This window comes from Labeo rohita, chromosome 12, assembly GCF_022985175.1.
Source record: "Labeo rohita strain BAU-BD-2019 chromosome 12, IGBB_LRoh.1.0, whole genome shotgun sequence".
In the NCBI taxonomy this organism is placed as follows: domain Eukaryota; kingdom Metazoa; phylum Chordata; class Actinopteri; order Cypriniformes; family Cyprinidae; genus Labeo; species Labeo rohita.
The window spans coordinates 1,071,835-1,095,677 of NC_066880.1; the positions used below are offsets into that span (position 1 = coordinate 1,071,835).

A 23,843-nucleotide genomic window follows, 5' to 3' on the forward strand; every position below is an offset into this window, starting at 1 on the left:
GAATTTTTCGGCTGATTTTTCGCCCATGGGGCGAACATCGTACACCCGATCGCTTATAAAAGTCATAGCACACCATTCCCGTATAGGCCGCACGATTTGACGCCCGTTTCATGGGTCTGTGACAAAAACTGCGGGACGAGTTACGCGCCGAAATTGTACGGACGGAATAAAAAAAAAGAAGAAGAAGAATAATAATAATAAGTATGTGAGATAATAATAGTGATGCTTTATCTGCTGTTTTCATATCTTAATAATAATAATAATAATAATAATAATAATAATAATAATGTAGTTATTATTGTTTTTATGTTTTTCTTAAATAGTAGATCTTTGTTGTTTTACAGTAAAACATTAAGTAATAATAACAACAACAACAACATATTAGTATTACAATAATACAATTAGGGTCAAATTGTGCAGTTAAACACATCAAACCTGGAGTTTTTAAAAACAAAAAGCCTTTTTTAAATTTCAATCCTGGTATCAGAAACATCGCCCTTTTTTTCCCCAAACCGTGCAGCCCTACTGTCCTGCTGTGTGTGTGTGTGTGTGCAGTGTTTTTACAGGAGTCTTCTTGAGGGTTTGTAAGTGTCTCATGACGCTCCTTCAGTCCAGATCCTCGAGCACCAGCTCGTCGCGCTGCTGTCCGCTGCAGAACTCTCTCCTGCCGTTCCCCTGAGCGTTCGGCCCGTCTCTGTCCGCAAACACGCGGTTGTGTTTCCACGTGCCGTTGCGTCTGGGCTGCGGCGGCTCGTCCACCAGACACAGGCCCATCTTAAACGCCGCCTGAAAGCCGCGCCGGAAGTTCTCGTTGAAGTAGCCGTACACGATGGGGTTGACGCTGCTGTTGAAGAAGGCCAGCCAGTGGGCGAACGGGAAGACGTAGACGGCCACCAGGTCCAGCTGAGCGGCCGACAGGTTGCCGTAGTCCGTCAGCAACATGAGGATCCACAGCGGCAGCCAGGAGACGGTGAAGAGCAGCGCCACCATCAGAAGCATGTTCACCACGCGCAGCTTCCTGCGGAAAACACGCCGGCTCTCGTCCTCGGCGTGCGCGTCGCGGATGGACGCCGGCGGTTTGACCAGCTTGACGGCGATGCGCGTGTACATGATGACGATGACCGTGACCGGAGCCAGGTAGATGTGCGAGAACAGGACGGTGGTGTAGATCTTCCTCATGCTCTGGTCGGGCCAGGCCTCCCAGCAGGTGTAGAGCGGGGACGTCACGTTGTGCTCGTCCACCGTGAAGTGCAGGACGTCCTGCGAGACGGTCAGAGTGACGGCGGACGGACACATGATGGCGACGGCCAGAGCCCAGATGAAGGCGATGGTGATGATGGCCTGACGCCGCGTCAGCTTACGCTGGAACGGATACACGATGCAGCGGAACCTGGAACGCAGGAGACCGAGATTGTCTGAGCATACTGGACAGGAGAAAAAAATCATGCATGGGTAAACTACAATACTTAGATTGAGATGTCCAAATTATGACAAAAAGTTGACATTTATGAGATTAAATAATCAAAATTATAACAAAACAAATACAATAAAAAATCAGAACATTTTAAATATGAGATTAAAAAATACAATTCTGAAATAAATAAATCTGAAGTATGAGACTAAAAGTCAAATGTATGACTAAAATGTATATTTATAAAAAAAAAATTAATTATAATAATAATAATAATACAAATTTAAATTATCACAAAAAAATGAAATTATGACGTACTAAATCATATATGATATAAAAAGTCCAAATTATGACAAAAAGTTGAAAATGAAATCAAATTTATGAGATTTAAAATAGTACAAATTATGAGATTAAATAATAATAATAATTAAAAAAAAAATCCAAATGATGACAAGGTCATAATCATGGGATTGAAAAAGTAAAAATATGAGATTAAAAAATACAATTCTGAAATAAATACATCTAAATTCTGAGATTAAAAAGTCAAATGTATGACAAAAAATGTATAATTAAAAAATGAAATTATGAGATTTAAATGATCACAAAAATGTAATTATGAGATTAGAAAGTCAAAATTATTACATACTAAATCATAATTGAGAAAAACTCCAAATAATGAGATAAAAAGTCCAAATTATGACAAAAAGTTGAAAATAAAATCAAATTTATGAGATTTAAAATAGTAAAAAATTATGAGATCAAATAATCAAAAAAAAAAAAAAAAATCCAAATGATGACAAGGTCATAATCATGGGATTGAAAAAGTAAAAATATGAGATTAAAAATGCAATTCTGAAATAAATACATCTAAATTATGAGATTAAAAAGTCAAATGTATGACAGAAATGTATATTTAAAAAAATTATGACATACTAAATCATAATTAAGAGAAATTCCAAATTAAGACATAAAAAGTCCAAAGTATGACAAAAAGTTGAAAATAAAATCAAATTTATGAGATTTAAAATAGTAAAAATTATGAGATTAAATAATCAAAAAAAAAAAAAAAAAAAAAAAAAATCCAAATGATGACAAGGTCATAATCATGTGATTGAAAAAGTAAAAATATTATATTAAAAAATACAAATTCTGAAATAAATGCATCTAAATTATGAGATTAAAAAGTCAAATGTATGACAAAAAATGTATAATCAAAAAATGAAATTATGAGATTTAAATGATCATAAAAAACTAATTATGAGATTAGAAAGTCAAAATTATTACATACTAAATCATAACTGAGAAAAATTCCAAATTATAAGATAAAAATTCCAAATTATGACAAAAAGTTGGAAATAAAATCAAATTTATGAGATTTAAAATAGTAAAAATTATTAGATTAAATAATCAAAAAAAAAAAAAAATCCAAATTATGACAAGGTCATAATTATGGGATTGAAAAAGTAAAAATATGCCATACCAAAAATCTAAATTATGACAAAAACTTAATATTTTCATGACTATGACATGATAATAATGAGATAAAAAATTAAGATCACATAAAATGTCATAATTATTAAATAGTCACTTAATTAATTAATCAAAATAATGAAATTATGATAAAAGTTAAAATGTTAAGATTAATACATCAAAAAGTGAAGTTATAATACTCCAGAAATTCAATCAAATCAATTTATGAGATAAAAAAATCAAAAGTATGACACACTAAATCATAATTATGAGACACAAAAAATCGGTATTCGAAATTAGGAGATGATAAATCAATTATAAGGTAAATGTGGCGGAAATGAGTTTAGAGGCTGAAAAAAGATGAAGTCGACCTCAGAGATTTGACTTCTCTTAAATCGTTAAATTATTGTAACCTACTGCATCGCCTTACAATCAAGCTGATGGACTGATTACAAAAGCCGAACGCTCACTGACTCATGCAGGTCGAGGACGAGCCAATGATCGGATTCAACCCAACAATTTCAGTTTCTGTGTACAACATGTACAGACTGTGGGCGACTCACAGACGCCGCTCCAGCCTGGAAATCACAGCTCTGTTCAATATGTGACATAATGTGTGAATGTGAAGGAAGAACGGCGCTCTCATTGACACCAGCTGTCAGATTCTACTTAACGCTGCTTTTTGTGAAACACAAATGGATTTTTTAGGTTCACCTGTTGTTCTTTTTCAAACAATACAAGCACATTGTAACTACATCTGTCAGTGACCAAACCGAAGCTTTATAGCTGTAGTTCATATTACTCTAAACTAAAAAAACAAACAAAAAAACATGCTTTGGTAAGTTGCAATGATGAGACTAAAATGACCAAAAATATTTAATTATTAAAAAAACACAATTATTAAATGATTAAAATTATACATTTAAAAATAAAAAAATATGAGATTGAAAATGATTAGAAAACTGTTGAATTTATGATGTCATCATTATAAAATAAAAAAGGAAATATGGCATAGAGCAACAAAATTTAAAAAATCTAAATTATGACATTAAAATGACAAAAATATTAAATTATTAATAAACACAATTATTAAATTATTAAAATTACACATGTAAAAAATATATTAAATTATAAGATTAAAAAAATTATTGGAAAACCATTGAATTTATGACGTCATAATTATAAAATAAAAAAAAGAAAATATGACACAGACCAACAAAATGTAAAAAATCTGAATTATGAGATTAAAATGACAAAAATATTAAATTATTAAAAAAACAATTATTAAATAAAAATTACACATTTAAGAAGTAAAAATTATGAGATTGAAATTATAAGAAAAACATTGAATTTATGACGTCATAATTATAAAATAAAAAAAATGAAAAAATGAAAAAAGAAAAAAAAACTACAAATTAATCAAAAAGATTTAAAAGAAAGATCACAATTACTAAATAAAAAGACAAAATTCTAAATTTAAGAAGTCATAATTATGGAATTGAAAAAAAATATGACTACGCCATACTAAAATATAATTATGACATACAACAAATATCATAATTATTAAATAAAAAATTATGACATACTAAGTCATAATTATAAGATAAAATGTAGAAATTAGGACATTATCCATTATCAAAATTATCCAAAAAATTAACATATAACCTCACAGTTATTAAATTTAAAAAAATTATGATGAAAAAAATAAAAAAACTATGAGATTAGAAAAACATAATTATGGGAAATACATCATAATTCTGGCATAAAAGATCTAGATTATAAGAAATTATGACAAAAAATTTACATTATTGAAACATTTACATAAAATATTACATTATTAAATAGAAAATCAAATCTATACGTTTAAAAAGTTTAAATTATGGAATCATTCAATCAAAATTATGCCCAAAAAAATCAGAATTATGAGATTAAAATGACAAAAAATATTCAATTCTTAAAGAAACCCCACAATTATCAAAATAAAAATTACACATTTAAAAAGTAAAAATTATGAGATTGAAATGATGAGAAAAACATTTAATTTATGACATCATAATTATAAAATAAAAAGTTAAAAAACTTTTTATTCTACTTTTTATTTTATAGTTATGATGTCATAAATTCAGTGTTTTTCTCATAGTTTTCAGTCTCATAATTTTTTACTTTTTAAATGTATAATTTAAATAATTATAATTAAATAAAACATCACAATTACTAAATAAAAGACAAAATTCTAAATTTAGGAAGTCATAATTATGGAACTGAAAAGTAAATATTATGACTATGCCATACTAAGTTATAATTATGACATAAAAGTCAGAAAAAAAATCAACATCAAATATCACAATTATTAAATAAAAAATAAAAATTATGGGATTGAAAATTTAAAACTATGAGATTAGAAAGTCTTACATTATTTTTTATTAAATAAATTATGCCCAAAAGTAATAATTATGTAAAAAAAACCACTCAAAATTACAACATACTAAGTCATAATTATAAGATAAAATTAGGACTAAATTATAATTATGACAAAAACATTCAAAGTCATAAAAAATCAACATCAAATATCATAATTATTAAAAACTCAAAATGATGGGATTGAAAAGTTACAAAATTATAAAGAGATTATAAAGTCTGAAATTAAGACAAAAAGTCATAATTATGGGAAAGAAGTCATAATTATGGCATGAAAGATCAAGATTATAAGATAAAAGGTTATGTAAAAATGATGACAAAAAAATGTACATTATCGAAAAGTCAAAGTTTGGGATAAATTATGGGATCATAAAATCAAGCCAAAAAATCTGAATTATAAAATTATGACAAAAAGTCATAATTATGAGAAAAAAAAGGTTGAAATTATGATGTCATAATTATGACATAAGAAGTCATAATTATAAGATAAAAAGGAGAAATGATGACTGTTTTATTGATTAATTGATTGTCAGTGTCAGATACGTAAGTTTTATAGCAGTATTTATATGAGAGCTGAATATTTTTGTGTTCCACAGAAGAGAGAGAGAGAGCGTCGTACGGGTTTGGAAAGACATGAGGGTGAGTAAATGATGACAAAACAATGATTTTTTTGGCTCCGTTATTAACTGAAGTCACACACAAAGATGCCAGAATGACTGAGCGGAGCTGGTTTTGCGTGTACAGTAGCACAGATGAGATTGGTAAACGTGTCATTCTGTCTCAGCGGGTCACAGACAGCGAGTGAATGATGTTGCTTGTTTGTATTCATGTGAAATGCAGGAGAGGGTGAGAGTTATTAACCTTTCCACAGCGATGGCCACCAGCGTGAAGACAGATGCCGAGACCGAAGCTCCCTGGACGAGTCCACTCATTTTACAGATCACCACATCAAACGGCCACCCTGAGACAACATAATGACAGAGAGAAGAGTGCTTATGTACAGCTAAACACACACGAACACACGCACAGATCCAGCTCACGACCCAATGTGAGATGAATTCATAACCTCTAATTCAAAGTAACTACATACTTCAAAACTAGGGGGATAAAAGAGACAAATGTGGTGTTTATATTTATTTATTGAGTGAATAAACCACTTATGATACTTCACGAATGGTGTGATCAAATAAAAACGTGGAACCATAGAAATTGAGTGTTAAAATAAAAACATGGTATCAGTAACTTCCCTAAATCCATGTCAGTTATGACATAAAAATTCATGTTTACAAAGTAGAAATTGTCATAAAAGTTGAAATCATCAACAAAATCAACATAAAATATATTTGTTAAATAAAAATGTCATAACTATGAGATTAAAAAGTAGAAATAAGGACATATGTTGAAATAAAATGCCATAATTATTAAATAGAAAGTAAGAATAATGTTTAAAAAGTCACAATTATGAGATTAAAAAGTCAAAATTATACCAAAAAGTAAGAAATTAGGACATATGTCAAAATGATCCAAAAATAAAAAAGACAAAATACCACAATTATTAAATAAAAAGTAAGAATTATGTTGAAAAAGTCAAAATTATGCCAAAAAGTAACAGTTATGATTAAAAAAAAAACCTTCAAAATTACAAAATGCTAAGTCTTTATTCTAAGATAAAATGTAGAAATTAGGACATGTGTCAAAATAAAAAAATTAAAAAATTTAATAAATTAAATAAAAAGTAAGAATTATGTTGAAAAAGTTGTAACTACACCGACCAAAATAATAAATGCAACACTTTTGTTTTTGTCCCCATTTTTCATGAGCTGAAGTCAAAGATCTAAGACTTTTTCTATGTACACAAAAGGCCTATTTCTCTCAAATATTGTTCACAAATCTGTCTAAATCTGTGTTAGTTCATCATAAAAATCGACTCGAGTGGGCAAATGCTCTTTGGCACTTTGGAGAGGTGTTCTCTTCACGGATGAATCCCGGTTTTCACTGTACAGGGCAGATGGCAGACAGCGTGTATGGCGTCGTGTGGGTGAGCGGTTTGCTGATGTCAACGTTGTGGATCGAGTGGCCCATGGTGGCGGTGGGGTTATGGTATGGGCAGGTGTATGTTATGGACAACGAACACAGGTGCATTTTATTGATGCCATTTTGAATGCACAGAGATACCGTGACGAGATCCTCAGGCCCATTGTTGTGCCATTCATCCACGACCATCACCTCATGTTGCAGCATGATAATGCACGGCCCCATGTTGCAAGGATCTGTACACAATTCCTGGAAGCTGAAAACATCCCAGTTCTTGCATGGCCAGCATACTCACCGGACCCCCCTGGACCCCCCCAATACAATAAAACTGCACATTTTAGAGTGGCCTTTTATTGACGCCAGCCTAATGCACACCTGTGCAATAATCATGCTGTCTAATCAGCATCTTGATATGCCACACCTGTGAGATGGATGGATTATCTCGGCAAAGGAGAAGTGCTCACTAACATCTAACAAAGTGTAGCGTTTATAATTTTGGTCAGTGTATAAGATAAAATTATCCCCCCAAAAAATCAACATAAAATACCACAATAATTAAATAAAATGTAAAAATTATGTTGACAAAGTCAAAATGACAAGATCTGCAAATCAAAATTATGGCTTAAAATTTTAAATATGATATAAATAAGTAAAAATTACGGCCAAAGGTACTAATTACTGATTTGTCTTTACAGTAATATTATTACTGAAATATAATTAGTTCATGATAAGTCTTTAATTTGTTGTTCTAAAAATTAATACTTAAGGTTTTACTTGTAGAGGTTTTGTATGTTGGTTAAATAATAATAATAATAGAAATAAATGTTTTGTTTGTTTAAATATCTGAGATGGAACACCTGGACTCCAGCACTAATGACTGTTTTAAAACAACATTTGCACTGACATTAATTTTCTTCATTTAAGATCCTGCAGCTGCAGAAAAACAAAATTGTTGCCGCATTTAATATAAAACAATTCTCGATTCTGATTTCACTTATAATTAAAGTTTAATGCAAAATGTGTGAGGGTTAATATTAAATATCTGACTAGACAATTTTTTGTGTCTCACAACATTGACAGCAGAAACAATGTTAAATGTCATTACATGTTCAACAGATTAGTCTAAATGAATTAGATTTTAATGATCTCATTGGGTGTTAAGTCAATAAATCAGATGGCATATGGTTGCTTTTCACAACACATGGTCTGAATGCAAATGTTGAACAGCAAAGGCTTTAATCTGAGTCAACAGTGTATAATGCTGACATCATGCAAACAAACACTTGTGATGATTCATGTTTACATTTGCTGAACCGTTGTTGACTCCTGCAGTCTGCAGTCTGGGCACAAAGACGCGGTGTGCCGTGAACCGCTTTAAAAGCCCCACATTACTTTTCTTCTGCTGTTTTCCTCCTGTTTTCATTTTACTTTGACAGTAATGAATGCACGGAAACACAAAGGTAGTGTGTTCCTTATGCAACAGGCGCACAAATCCTGTGTAAGTGCTCCTGCTTCTAAAATCACAGCTTTTCTTCAGCACCCGCCATAAATGACTGAAATGTACCGACAACCACAACGATTCAATAACCAGAGAAATCTTTAAAAAAAAAAGTTCATTCAGAAATGCATCAGGCTTTTATGGCTCATATATTCTGAAAATATAAAGAAAAAATAGCTTAAATTTATCCAGAGACTGTGCATAATTATTACATTTGAATGATTAATTTCATGATCAAAAAGTGATGCTTGTAAATCAATGAGATCTTTGCAATGTTAGAGGTCACTCTGTATCTCCAATAATATCTCCAATAAAATACAAAGGAATCCAATGATGATTGAGAGATGAACAAATAAACGTTCCTCAAAAGATGTGAGATGTTTTGGAGGCTTGGGAAGATCATTCCTCCACTGAGGAACAGTGAAAGTAAAGCTTCTGGAAACAAATGTTTCTCAAAAGATCCTGATGATCAGATTTGCCTTACCAAAAGGAAGTACACTTCAAGTTTATTTTATATACTTAAGAAAGTTCAAGTATATTTTTGAGTATACTTTATGTAATAAGTATACAAATATCAGTGTACTAGTAGTATATTTGTAAGTGTACACCGTTTATCAATACTCTTTGGGACTAAATTGGCCCACTTTCTTGTATATAAAATATACTTTTAAGTATAACAGTAGTAAACTCTGAGTACACAACTAGTTCTACATCTATGATTTTAGTTTGTACTGCAACTATACTAACAGTGAACTGGTACTGGTAGTTTACTAATTAAATACTTGTAGCATTTTTGTTACTTTGAAGTATAGTCTCAGTAAACTACTAGTTTAGTAGTTTTATACTGGTAATTTACTAATTAAATACTTGTAGCATTTCTAGCACACTTTGAAGTATGGTCTCAGTAAACTACTACTTTAGGAGGTTTATACTGGTAGTTTACTAATTAAATACTTGTAGCATTTCTAGTACACTTTGTAGTATAGTCTCAGTAAACTACTAGTTTAGTCGTTTTATACTGGTGGTTTACTAATTAAATGCTTGAAACATTTTTAGTACACTTCAAAGTATGGTCTCAGTAAACTACTTGTTTAGTAGGGATATACTGGTAGTTTACTAATTAAATACTTGTAGCATTTTTAGTACACTTTGAAGTATAGTATCAGTAAACTACTAGTTTGGTACTTTTATACTGGTAATTTATTAATTAAATACTTGTAGCATTTCAGTACACTGTCAAAGTAAATTACTACTGTAGTAGTTTTATTCTGATAGTTTACTAATTAAATACTTGTAGCATTTATAGTACACTTTGAAGTATAGTCTCAGTAAACTACGAATTTAGTACTTTTATACTGGTAATTTACTAATTAAATACTTGTAGCATTTTTAGTAAACTGTCTCAGTAAACTACTAGTTTAGTAGTTTCATACTGGTAGTTTACTAATTAAATACTTGTAGCATTTATAGTAGACTTTGAAGTATAGTCTCAGTAAACTACGAATTTAGTACTTTTTTATACTGGTAATTTACTAATTAAATACTTGTAGCATTTTAGTACACTTTGAAGTATAGTCTCAGTAAACTACTAGTTTAGTAGTTTTATATTGGTAGTTTACTAATTAAATACTTGTAGCATTTCTAGTACACTTCGAAGTATAGTCTCAGTAAACTACTAGTTTAGTAGTTTTATACTGATAGTTTACTAATTAAATACTTGTAGCATTTTAGTACACTTTGAAGTATAGTCTCAGTAAACTATGAATTTAGTACTTTTATACTGGTAATTTACTAATTAAATACTTGTAGCATTTTTAGTAAACTGTCTCAGTAAACTACTAGTTTAGTAGTTTCATACTGGTAGTTTACTAATTAAATACTTGTAGCATTTTTAGTAAACTGTCTCAGTAAACTACTAGTTCAGTAGTTTCATACTGGTAGTTTACTAATTAAATACTTGTAGCATTTATAGTAGACTTTGAAGTATAGTCTCAGTAAACTACGAATTTAGTACTTTTATACTGGTAATTTACTAATTAAATACTTGTAGCATTTTAGTACACTGTCAAAGTAAACTACTACTGTAGTAGTTTTATTCTGATAGTTTACTAATTAAATACTTGTAGCATTTCTAGTACACTTCGAAGTATAGTCTCAGTAAACTACTAGTTTAGTAGTTTTATACTGATAGTTTACTAATTAAATACTTGTAGCATTTTAGTACACTTTGAAGTATAGTCTCAGTAAACTACGAATTTAGTACTTTTATACTGGTAATTTACTAATTAAATACTTGTAGCATTTTTAGTAAACTGTCTCAGTAAACTACTAGTTTAGCAGTTTTATACTGATAGTTTACTAATTAAATACTTGTAGCATTTTAGTACACTTTGAAGTATAGTCTCAGACTAGTTTAGTAGTTTAATACTGATAGTTTACTAATTAAATACTTGTAGCATTTTAGTACACTTTGAAGTATAGTCTCAGTAAACTACGAATTTAGTACTTTTATACTGGTAATTTACTAATTAAATACTTGTAGCATTTTTAGTAAACTGTCTCAGTAAACTACTAGTTTAGTAGTTTCATACTGGTAGTTTACTAATTAAATACTTGTAGCATTTTTAGTAAACTCTCAGTAAACTACTAGTTTAGTAGTTTCATACTGGTAGTTTACTAATTAAATACTTGTAGCATTTATAGTAGACTTTGAAGTATAGTCTCAGTAAACTACGTACTGTAGTAGTTTTATTCTGATAGTTTACTAATTAAATACTTGTAGCATTTCTAGTACACTTCGAAGTATAGTCTCAGTAAACTACTAGTTTAACAGTTTTATACTGATAGTTTACTAATTAAATACTTGTAGCATTTTAGTACACTTTGAAGTATAGTCTCAGTAAACTACGAATTTAGTACTTTTATACTGGTAATTCACTAATTAAATACTTGTAGCATTTTTAGTAAACTGTCTCAGTAAACTACTAGTTTAGTAGTTTCATACTGGTAGTTTACTAATTAAATACTTGTAGCATTTTTAGTAAACTCTCAGTAAACTACTAGTTTAGCAGTTTTATACTGATAGTTTACTAATTAAATACTTGTAGCATTTCTAGTACACTTCGAAGTATAGTCTCAGTAAACTACTAGTTTAACAGTTTTATACTGATAGTTTACTAATTAAATACTTGTAGCATTTTAGTACACTTTGAAGTATAGTCTCAGTAAACTACGAATTTAGTACTTTTATACTGGTAATTTACTAATTAAATACTTGTAGCATTTTAGTACACTGTCTCAGTAAACTACTACTGTAGTAGTTTTATTCTGATAGTTTACTAATTAAATACTTGTAGCATTTCTAGTACACTTTGAAGTATAGTCTCAGTAAACTACGAATTTAGTACTTTTATACTGGTAATTTACTAATTAAATACTTGTAGCATTTTTAGTAAACTGTCTCAGTAAACTACTAGTTTAGTAGTTTCATACTGGTAGTTTACTAATTAAATACTTGTAGCATTATTAGTAAACTCTCAGTAAACTACTAGTTTAGTATTTTCATACTGGTAGTTTACTAATTAAATACTTGTAGCATTTTTAGTAAACTGTCTCAGTAAACTACTAGTTTAGTAGTTTTATACTGGTAGTTTACTAATTAAATACTTGTAGCATTTTAGTACACTTTGAAGTATAGTCTCAGTAAACTACGAATTTAGTACTTTTATACTGGTAATTTACTAATTAAATACTTGTAGCATTTTTAGTAAACTGTCTCAGTAAACTACTAGTTTAGCAGTTTTATACTGATAGTTTACTAATTAAATACTTGTAGCATTTTAGTACACTTTGAAGTATAGTCTCAGTAAACTACTAGTTTAGTAGTTTAATACTGATAGTTTACTAATTAAATACTTGTAGCATTTTAGTACACTTTGAAGTATAGTCTCAGTAAACTACTAGTTTAGTAGTTTTATACTGGTAATTTACTAATTAAATACTTGTAGCATTTTTAGTAAACTGTCTCAGTAAACTACTAGTTTAGTAGTTTCATACTGGTAGTTTACTAATTAAATACTTGTAGCATTTTTTTTAGTAAAGTCTCAGTAAACTACTAGTTTAGTAGTTTCATACTGGTAGTTTACTAATTAAATACTTGTAGCATTTATAGTAGACTTTGAAGTATAGTCTCAGTAAACTACTAGTTTAGTAGTTTTATACTGATAGTTTACTAATTAAATACTTGTAGCATTTTAGTACACTTTGAAGTATAGTCTCAGTAAACTACTAGTTTAACAGTTTTATACTGATAGTTTACTAATTAAATACTTGTAGCATTTTAGTACACTTTGAAGTATAGTCTCAGTAAACTACGAATTTAGTACTTTTATACTGGTAATTCACTAATTAAATACTTGTAGCATTTTTAGTAAACTGTCTCAGTAAACTACTAGTTTAGTAGTTTCATACTGGTAGTTTACTAATTAAATACTTGTAGCATTTTTAGTAAACTTTGAAGTCAGTCTCAAACTACTAGTTTAGCAGTTTTATACTGATAGTTTACTAATTAAATACTTGTAGCATTTTAGTACACTTAGTATAGTCTCAGTAAACTACTAGTTTAACAGTTTTATACTGATAGTTTACTAATTAAATACTTGTAGCATTTTAGTACACTTTGAAGTATAGTCTCAGTAAACTACGAATTTAGTACTTTTATACTGGTAATTCACTAATTAAATACTTGTAGCATTTTTAGTAAACTGTCTCAGTAAACTACTAGTTTAGTAGTTTCATACTGGTAGTTTACTAATTAAATACTTGTAGCATTTTTAGTAAACTCTCAGTAAACTACTAGTTTAGTAGTTTCATACTGGTAGTTTACTAATTAAATACTTGTAGCATTTTTAGTAAACTCTCAGTAAACTACTAGTTTAGTAGTTTCATACTGGTAGTTTACTAATTAAATACTTGTAGCATTTTTAGTAAACTGTCTCAGTAAACTACTAGTTTAGTAGTTTTTTACTGCAAGTATACTATACTATATATAAGTTTTCTTTAAGTGAACTTTACATTATACTTTAAGTATGCTTCTATGTCCCTATTCAGGTATTAATTTGTATATTTTTTGTTATATGAATATCTTACCTTACAAAACATCAAAAGAAAGAACAGAGTATTGCTGGTAAACAAAACATTTTATTCTAGCTTCAAGCTTTCTCTTTTATAAACACTTGAATGCGGGTAAGTTTCATAAATAAGAAAAAAAAACATTAAAAAACAAAATATATTTAGACTTTTTCCTAAGTATAAGTCAAGTATACTTAAATGTCATTTAAAGTATATGAATAAAATGTAGACTGAAAGTATACTTCCCTGTTTTTAGTTTAAAAGAAGTATACTTGTAGCGAAACTTCTTTTTCGTAAAGGTGACACTCACAGATTTTTCTAAAAAATGATTCATGGAGAATCAAGTAAAGCCAAGCTGCTTCAGTCCAGTGAGAGTTCATCTGGAAATATTCCTCAGGTTATTCTTACATTAACTTTATGTTTAAGAGACCTCGGCTCTTAAAGCATGAAACAGACTCATGTTTTGTAAAAGAGTGATGAGTCACATGACATCCTCGGCTCTGCTGATTGGCTGCAGAGTCTTCATGAAGATGGCAGCATGGAGATGCATGTGAATACTACCAGATAAACTCTCTCCAGGTACATTAAAGCTCCTCCAGACACAATAAATTTAACCTGATGCATCTGAAGTGCATTTACCTGTGATCAGATTGTCCACCAGCGTGATGGGAAGGCATAAGATGCCCACCAACAGGTCGCTGATGGCCAGGTTGAGTATGAAGATATTGGTGACGGTTCTCATCTGCCTGTTTTTCAGCACGATGAAGCACACCAGGATGTTTCCCAGCATGCACAGCAAGAAGATGAGCACGTAGGCCAGGATAATGACGGAGGCCACGGCCAGGGAATGCTGGTAGAACGGTAAGAAGGTGAGGTTCCGGCTGTCGTTGAAGAAGGTGGTGGGGTTAATACTGATATTCTCGCTGTAGAAGAAGCTGAGATCCATTGGTGAGAGAGTTTCCAAATCTAAGACTGAGAACAGAGAGATCCATGCTCAGAAATTTCTGAGAATTCTTGCAGCAAATCAATGCATTTTTGTCTTGTTTTTCAACACTAATATTGAAACATTTATAAATCAAGACACATTTATTTGAGATCCAATGTCTTGTTTTCTGAAAAATGCATCAAAATTGTGTTTATGCTGAAAACTAGACCAATATCTGCCTGCGGGGTTAGAAAAATAATCTTGTTTTCCCTTCGAATCAAGTTGGTTTTTCATCAACTCAATGCATTTTGACAGATTTTTCAGAAAACAAGACATCTCATGTCATTTTGCATTAAATGTGTGTTAATTTCAGTGTTTAGGTGTCAAAGACTAAACGTTTAATTTTGGCATCAAATTAAATTAGCAAAAGTGATTTCATGTACACAGAAAGCATTTAATATTTTGAATAATTTACTGTAACAAAATACATCTACTGTTTATATTTATTCATGATACTTTGTGAATGAGCATAAAAATTAATAATGATAAGATAAAAAGTAGAAGCCATTATCAAAAAGTAATAATTATGATTTAAAAAAATCTAAATTATGACATACTAAGATAAAAAGTAAAAATTTAGAGACATGTTGAAATTATACCCAAAAATTAGCATGAAATACCACAATTACTAAATAAAGAAGTAAAAATTATGTTTAAAAGGTTAAAATTACGAGATAAAAAAGATAAAATAATGCCAAAACATTTTAGTTATGAGAAAAAACTTAAAATTATGACATACTAAGTCATAATTATAAGACTAAATGTAGACATTAGGACATACATCAAAATTAAAATGGCATAAAATACCACAATTATAAAAAGAAAAAAGTAAAAATTATGTTGAAAAAGGCAAAATTACAAGTTAAAAAAGTCCAAACAATGTAGAAAAATTATAATTATAAGATTAAAAAGTCAGAAGTATGACAAAGTAATAATTATGATTAAAAAAACGAAATTATGACATACTAACTCTACTAATTATAGGATAAAAAGCAGAAATTTAGCATGAAATAATTAGCATGAAATGCCACAATTACTAAATAAAAAGTAAAAATTATGTTTAAAAGGTTACAATTATGAGATAAAAAAGACAAAATTATATGAAGTGATAATTATAAGACTAAAAGTAGACATTAGGATATACATCAAAATTATCCCAATAAAATGACTTATAAAATACCATAATTATCAAATAAAAATTAAAAATAAATTGAAAAAGTCAAAATTACAATATCAAAAAGTAATAATTATGATAAAAAAATTATGACATACTAAGTCACAATTATAGGATAAAAAGTAAACATTATGTTTAAAAGGTTAAAATTACGAGATAAAAAGACAAAATTATATGAAGTGATAATTATAAGACTAAATGTAGACATTAAGACGTACATCAAAATGATCCCCAATAAAATGACACAATTATTTAAAAAAAAGTACAAATTATGTTGAAAAAGCCAAAATAAAGGGTGAAAGGGTGAAATAATGTTCCATCGTCATTCAGAGTAACAGATACTGTATATTTATGTAAAAATGGCCTGAAATGAAATGAAGAAAATGAAAGAAAAAGGCATTATACTAAATTTGATTATATTTTATCCCAAGTATGGGACAAAATGAAATGAAAGTCAATATTTTTACTTAGAAAAAAATGCATTTTAAATGGGATACATTCTGAAAAAAACATTTTAATATAATTTTAAGCCTGTAACTTTATTTATTTATTTATTCATTCATTTATTTGATGCTTGCAAATCCCTTTTTATGACCCTTAGATACTGGTACTGGAAAACAAGACAAAAATACCTTTTTGCAATAACTGCTGTAATTGTGGAGAAGATTCTGCTGAGTTTAAAAAAAGCATTAAATTAAACTGTGAAGGTCCTTCACTCTTATCAGTCTTTAAATAGGCTGTAATATATAAAAGTGGCTGCGAGCAGCAATTACGTGACCAGAAGCTGAAGGCAAATCATTTAAATTGAGATCAGAGTAAAAAGAACAGTAGTTTAATTTTATACCGACTGTTTTACGGGTTATGCGCAGATGTGACATTAATTTCTACCTTGCGCCTCAAGGCCGCTCATCCCAGTGACATATATTACATTTCATTTTAATATGCCGATGCATAAGCATAGTCCAGCCTCTCTGTTGACCGGTAAGGTCTGAAGATTAACTCTACATCAACATAACAGACAGGCAACATGGCTGACCTTGGAAAGATGGATGATATTATATTGCTAAGGACAAAAGGAGTCTATAGAAAGCAGAGCCAAGGCTGTAGGCCAAGGATTTTCAGTAATAAGCAAATTTGCATGCTTTTACAAACACTTGGTGGTGCTGTTCTGAAACTGTTAAGGTTAAGGTCGCACTTAACAAGTTGTATAAGTATCATAACACTAATGACTCTAAAAACACTCATAATATTTGACCTAATTACTACAAAATGTGTTTAAAAATTCTATTATATTATATAAAATATATATTAAACTTCATCAATATTTGGATTATATAAATGTATTTTTTATTTATTAAAAAGTACACATTTAATATATATATATATACATTAAACTGAATACAAATTATTAAAGTGTATTTACCATTTTAATTATTTATTTATATTTCATACATTTAAATTAATCATCAAATAAACAAATAAATTACATGTATATTTTTTATTTTATTTTATTTTATTTTATTTTATTTTATTTAAACCTCAAAACAATGCAAATCGACTTGCACCAAGATCATAGTTTCGATTTCCAGGAAATGCATGAATAAATGTGTAGCTTCAGTGGTGCAGTGTTTGTCATTTTATATAAAAGCCTCTGCCCAATGTAATATAAATATTTTCATGCTCAGATACTGTGTGCTAAACCTATTTTGCCGTGTAATAGTGTTTGAGATGAGCTTAGCCTCGGCGTTTTCTCACAGGGTTTGTAGCTGGAGCTCAGATAAACAGGTTTGCACTTTAACCTGCTGCATGTCAGCGTCTCCTGGGCTTCCTTTCGTGTTCTTTAACTCTCTGAGCTACAGCTTGAATTAAATCTACTTCCCACGGCGAGCACACGGCCGTCGATGCTCCCTAAATGAGTTTAATAGCTGGAATTGAGTGACAGCGAGGGCTCTGTGTGCTGTCCGTTTAGTGCTAATCAGCAAGGAATCCGTCTCGGGCCTGCAGTGGTTATTTCAGATTCACCTGCGCAGAGATTCATCGCATGCGTTAAAACAGCTGCTAGGCATATGTGGACTGAACGTTTTCTGAACGTGTTGTGTCTTCGGTGGAACTGATGCCAGAGACAGATGATGGTTTGGAAGTATTTGATTAGTGTCACGAGTGCCAGTGGGCAGGTTAATTTGGCCCTCTGTCAATGAGTGTTATTGCACTCTCGTTCCCTTTTTAATTATTCATCGCCATGGGAACCAGAGAAATGTCTCACCTATTGCTTCTGACACTCGGAAACATGTTTAGCTCAGTTGCTTGAGCGTGAATCTCAGACGCAGCGTGTCTCTCCTCTGCGTCTGTCATGGTAACCCTGCTAGCTAAGATTCTCAGTTCATGTCATCAGACTATCACAGGTGATATCAAGTGATGCAGGTGACAAAAAGAATGAAACTTTACATGCATGTGCAAAAACACCTAAATGCCATAGCTTCCCAGAAGTATACTTAAGTAAAGTTCAAGTATATTATTAAGTATACTTTACGTAGTAAGTATACAAATGTCAGTGTACTAGTAGTATACTTGTACACTCCTTGGGACTAAATTGGTCCACTTTCTAGTATATAAAAATATACATTTAGGTATACTTTGGGTATAAAAGTACACTGTAAAAAACAACTTGCTGAGTCAACTTGAAATAATTTGTAACCTGGTTGCCAGTTCAGTCAACTCAAAAAAAAAAAAGTTTATTCAGCTTGAAATGTTAAATTATACTAAGTGACAACTTAGATATTTGAGTTGAATCAACTTAAACTTTTAAGGCAGCTTACCCATCTGTTAAGTTTAGCAAACACAAATATAAAGTTGTTACCTAGTACAACTTAACATTTCAAGTTGACTTAACTTTAGTTGACTGAACTTCAAATTTTAAGGCAGCAGGGTAACAAATTATTTTAAGCTGACTCAACAAATTGTGTTTTTTATTTTTTACAGTGTAGTAGACTTTGAGTACACAACTATTTTTTATCTCTGTTTTAGTTTGTACTGCAGCTATACTAAAAGTGAACTTACAGGTATACTGATAGTTTACTAATTAAACACTTGTAGCATTTTTAGTACACTTATATAGTATAGTCTCAGTAAACTACTAGTTTAGTAGTTTTATACTGCAAGTATACTCGTACGTTTTCTTTAAGTAAACTTTACATCATGCTTTACGTATACTACTATGTCCCTATTTAGGTATTAATTTGTATATATTTTGTTTTATATGAATATCTGAACATACAAAATATTAAAAGAAAGAACAGGGCAGCTGCTTGTAAACAAAAACATTTCATTCTAGCTTCATGGGTCACATTTTAAAAACATGTGGAGGCATCTGTTGGTTCAATTTCTTCTTCGCTTGTGTTTTGGAAATTCTGTACAGAAGATGTGTAATAGCGCCCCCTACCATATAGCAATGAAAACATGGATTCTCTGAGAACAATATTGCTCAAATATAATAAGACTTTTTAAGTCAAGTACACTTAAATGTCATTTTAAATATATATCTGAGAAGTACATAAAAGTAGACAAAGTATACTTTCCTATTTTTAGTTTAAAAACATAACATGACAAAAAATTAAGTCAAGTATACTTAAATGTAATTTTAAGTATATTTCTGAAAAGTACATAAAGCACATTTCCGAGAAGTACATAAAAAGTAGACTGAAATTATACTTTCCTATTTTTTAGTTCAAAAGAAGTATACTAATAGCACACTTAAATAAACGTCTTTTTCGTAAGGGTTCTTGGTCGACTAAAAGGGTATAATTTACACTGCAAAGGTGGCAAAGAAGTGCTTTTGAGGCATTTAGGTGTCTTTACACAGATTATTGCTGCTCAGAGGTGGCATAAATGTATTTCCACAGCAATTACAACTGTAGATTTTGATAGTAGTGGCTGAGGTGGGTCTGAGCAAGCATATTTTAGTCTGTCTTTGATGTGGCATTGTGCAATTACACCCAATTTTGAACAGACACAAAGCACTTCTAAAGCGACATTTAGGTGTCTTTCCACAGACTGTTTAATGCTGCTCAGAGGTGGCATTAGGTATCTTATGCATGTTACACAACAATTACAACTGCATATTTTAAAACTAGAGGGCAAGGTGGGTCTGATCAGGCTTAATTTAGTCTGGATTTGATGCAGCATTGCATCTTTGTACTAAATTTTGAGCAGGCACAAAGCAGCCTTAACTTTGCTGTCTAAAGAGGCCTTTAGTTTACACTGCAAAGGTGGCACAGTAGTGCTTTTGAAGTGGCATTTAGATGTCTTTACAATGACTATTTAATGCTGCTCAGAGGTGGCATAAATGTATTTCCATAGCAATTACAACTATATATTTTGATACTAGGAGCTGAGGTGGGTCTGAGCAGGCTTAATTTAGTCTGGCTTTTATGCAGCATTGCATCTTTACACAGTACCTTTTGGCAGGCACAAAGCAACCTTAATTCGGCTGTGTAAAGAGGTCTTTAGTTTACAATGCAAAGGTGGCACAGAAGCGCATCTGAAGTGGCATTTAGGTGTTTTTACACAGACTGTATAATGCTGTTTAGAGGTGGCATAATTGCATTTCCACAGCAATTAACAAATATATGCATTTTGATAGTAGGAGCTGAGGTGGGTCTGAGCAGGCTTAATTTAGTCTGGCTTTTATGCTGCATTGCATCTTAACACTGAATTTTTAGCAGGCACAAAGCAATTAATTCAGTAATGTAAAGAGGCCTTTAGTTTACATTTAAAGCTGGCACAGAAGCGCTTCTGAAGCAGCATTGAGGTGTCTTTACGCAGACTGCTCAGAGGTGGCATAAATGCATTTACACAACAACTACAACTGTATATGTTGATCGAAGGGGCTAAGGTAGGTCAGAGCAGGCTTAATTTAGACTGGCTTTTATTCGGTATTGTGCGTTTACACTGAATTCTAGCAGCCTTAACTCAGCTGTGTAAAAATGGCTTTAGTTTACAATGCAAATGTGGCACAGAAGCGCATCTGAAGCGGCATTTAGGTGTCTTTACACAGACTGTATAATGCTGTTTAGAGGTGGCATAATTGCATTTCCACAGAAATTAACAAATATATGCATTTTGATAGTAGGGGCTGAGGTGGGTCTGAGCAGGCTTAATTTAGTCTAGACTTGATGCAGAATTACCTCTTTACACTGAATTTGAGCAGGCACAAAGCAGCTTTAACTTGGCTGTGTAAAAAATGGCTTTAGTTTACAATGCAAAGCTGGTGCAGAAGCTCTGAAGAGGCATTTAGGAGTCTTTACACAAACTATTTAATGCTGCTCAGAGGTGGCATAAATGCATTTACACAGTAATTACAACTGAAGACTTTGATACTAGTGGCTGAGGTGAGTCTGAGCAGGCATATTTTAGTCTGGCTTTAATGTGGGATTGTGCTATTACACCTAATTTTGAGCAGACACAAAGCAGCCTTAACTCAGCTTTGGTTTACATGGCAAAGGCAGCACAGAAGCAAATTTAAAGCGGCATTGAGGTGTCTTTCCACAGATTGTTAAATGCTGCTCAGGGGTGGCATCAATGCATTTACACAGCAGTTAACAGCTGTATTGATATTGGTGGGTCAGAGCAGGCTTAAGTCTGGCTTATATGCAGCTTTACATCTCCACACTGAAGCAAACTGCAAAATATGCAATAATGTAAAACATGGTGATCAGTCATGCAGTGCACCTAAATTATGCTCTTTCCCTTATGCATTATGCATCATTTTAAACTTAAAACATTGATGCTGAATCGCAAAATTCCTGGGCATTCTTTATCAGCCTGTGATTCCTGCTGGGCACCAGTAACATCTGTAACATCACTGTTGATAGCAGAGAATCCAAACACATTACAACATGTTCTGATCAGTCTGAGAGCATCAAAGAGTGCCTGAGCCTGTTAATCTCCTCTGCTGTCATGTATAATGTATACAGGAATAATGCATACGAATTCCCTTCTATAAACTGCCATAGGAGCTTACAGGTGGATACAGTACAAAGATGAACAGTATTGTATATTAGTATGTTTTGAGGTTAATTACCTCTAAAGGTGCTGTTTGTGTTTTATGTTTTTACATTTTGAGAGTGTACAAACATATCTAATAACAGTACATTTAACATATGTTATGCATTTATATAGAACACTGATTTACTTCCTTACAATACATAAATATGCAATAAAAAAGTAAATGGAAATCTCACGTGTGCTTTGTACAATGCTGTCGGATAGTGTCATGATGCTAGAAGTTAGATGTGTAGATATTATTATTATTAAAGTTATATCTACAGATGCTATTATGGAAGTTGTGTATAAAGATATGAAAAGTTCTTACCTGGTAAAGTGTGCGGATCCTGCATCTGTTTTGCTTTATGTCAGTAAACGACTGACACTGTTGATAATACACACATCAGAGCTCAATCCTGGCGCTCATTAATTATATCACGTGCTAATGGGTTCCTCAGATAAATGCGAAGTGCTAAAATAACACTCATCAAATGTCGATACATTCAGACACATTCCTGCTCAGATGCTCGAACCGCACTGCGCGATACGACTGACACACAGAGAGAAGCAGAGTTACTCTATTATATGTCTCTGTGTGTGTGTAAAAGAGAGAGAGAGAGAGAGAGAATCAGCAACTCTGTAACTTCTCAAATATTATTGCTTGTTTATAAAAAAATTCTGCTCATCAATCAAATGCGCTTAGTCCGCGCAACGGCGACGCGCCTTAGAGACGAAATTGATTGTAATGCATAAAAATTCACAATAAAATATAAAATAATGTAATATAATATAACACAATAAAATCCATATAGAGGTGCTGCAGTACCACATGCATTAATATATACATATTTTTACATTTATTTATTACATTTTGGAACAGCACTCAGAAATTAGGACTGAACCACTGATCTGTAATGGAACGCTGTCTGCCTGTCAATCATTTGCGCGCTTAGGTTTGCTGACGTCAGGTTGGCTGACGTGTGTTTGGGGGCGGGGTTTTGGGAAGGGGGTGTGTCGTAAACTTTTGTTAGATATTAACTTCACAGTTTTTTTCTACCAAGAAAACGCATTCCTGGAAAATTATAAATACCACCCATTTACTACTTGAACTATATAAAACTTTTTTTTCAGCTAGTGGCCAAGTTAACAACATTTTTGTTTAGTACTTGTTGGTACTTAATGTAAAACTAAATAATGTAAAACTAATAAATACAATTTTTTTTTTATAAGAATAGAAAAAAATAATATTTAGACATTTACAAAAAAAAAAAAAAAAAAAAAAAAAAAAAAAGACAAAAGCACTATGATATATAACATTTTTGGTACTTGAAACAGAATAAACATTAATTTACATTTAATCAGCAGATATAAGATAAATGTAAGTTTATATATATATATATATATATATATATTTATTTATTTTTTGTAACAGCACTCAGAAATTCTGTCCCGTGTCTATTAAAAACAATTATTTAAGAATAGAAAAAAATAATATTTAGACATTTACAAAAGCACTGTGATATATAACATTTTTGTTACTTGAAGAATAAACATTAATTTTAACCAGCAGCTATAAGATAAATGTACATTAATATATATATTTTTTTACATTTATTTTTTATTATTACCAAAACAAAAAACAACAACAACAACAACAAAAAAACAGAACCACTGATCTATA

At 31.0% G+C, this 23,843-nt stretch overlaps 1 protein-coding gene across 2 annotated transcripts; it reads right to left on the minus strand.

Moving 5' to 3' along the window:
- Positions 1-333: 333 nt before the first annotated feature.
- Positions 334-22,686, minus strand: LOC127173796 (neuropeptide FF receptor 1). 2 transcript variants are annotated; one of them, XM_051123768.1, is made up of 4 exons: positions 22,491-22,686; positions 14,601-14,927; positions 6,161-6,260; positions 334-1,390 (listed from the first exon to the last, which is right to left on the minus strand). In XM_051123768.1, exons 1-4 carry the CDS (start codon positions 22,513-22,515, stop codon positions 607-609), a joined length of 1,236 nt encoding a protein of 411 aa, XP_050979725.1. In that variant the 5' UTR covers positions 22,516-22,686; the 3' UTR covers positions 334-606. The 2 variants fall into 2 exon arrangements, with proteins under 2 accessions (XP_050979725.1, XP_050979723.1); XM_051123766.1 differs by having other exon boundaries at positions 14,601-14,933.
- Between the last annotated feature and the right edge of the window lie 1,157 nt (positions 22,687-23,843).

Bases quoted from the DNA above. Each gene is read 5' to 3' on its own strand.
- LOC127173796 (XM_051123766.1), bottom strand. From the start codon at position 22,515: ATGCAGGATCCGCACACTTTACCAG. The intron at 6,261-14,600 runs GTAAATGCACTT...ATGTTGTCTCAG, and splicing joins GGTGGACAATCTGATCACAG to GGTGGCCGTTTGATGTGGTG. The intron at 1,391-6,160 runs GTTAATAACTCT...CCTGCGTTCCAG, and splicing joins GTGGCCATCGCTGTGGAAAG to GTTCCGCTGCATCGTGTATC.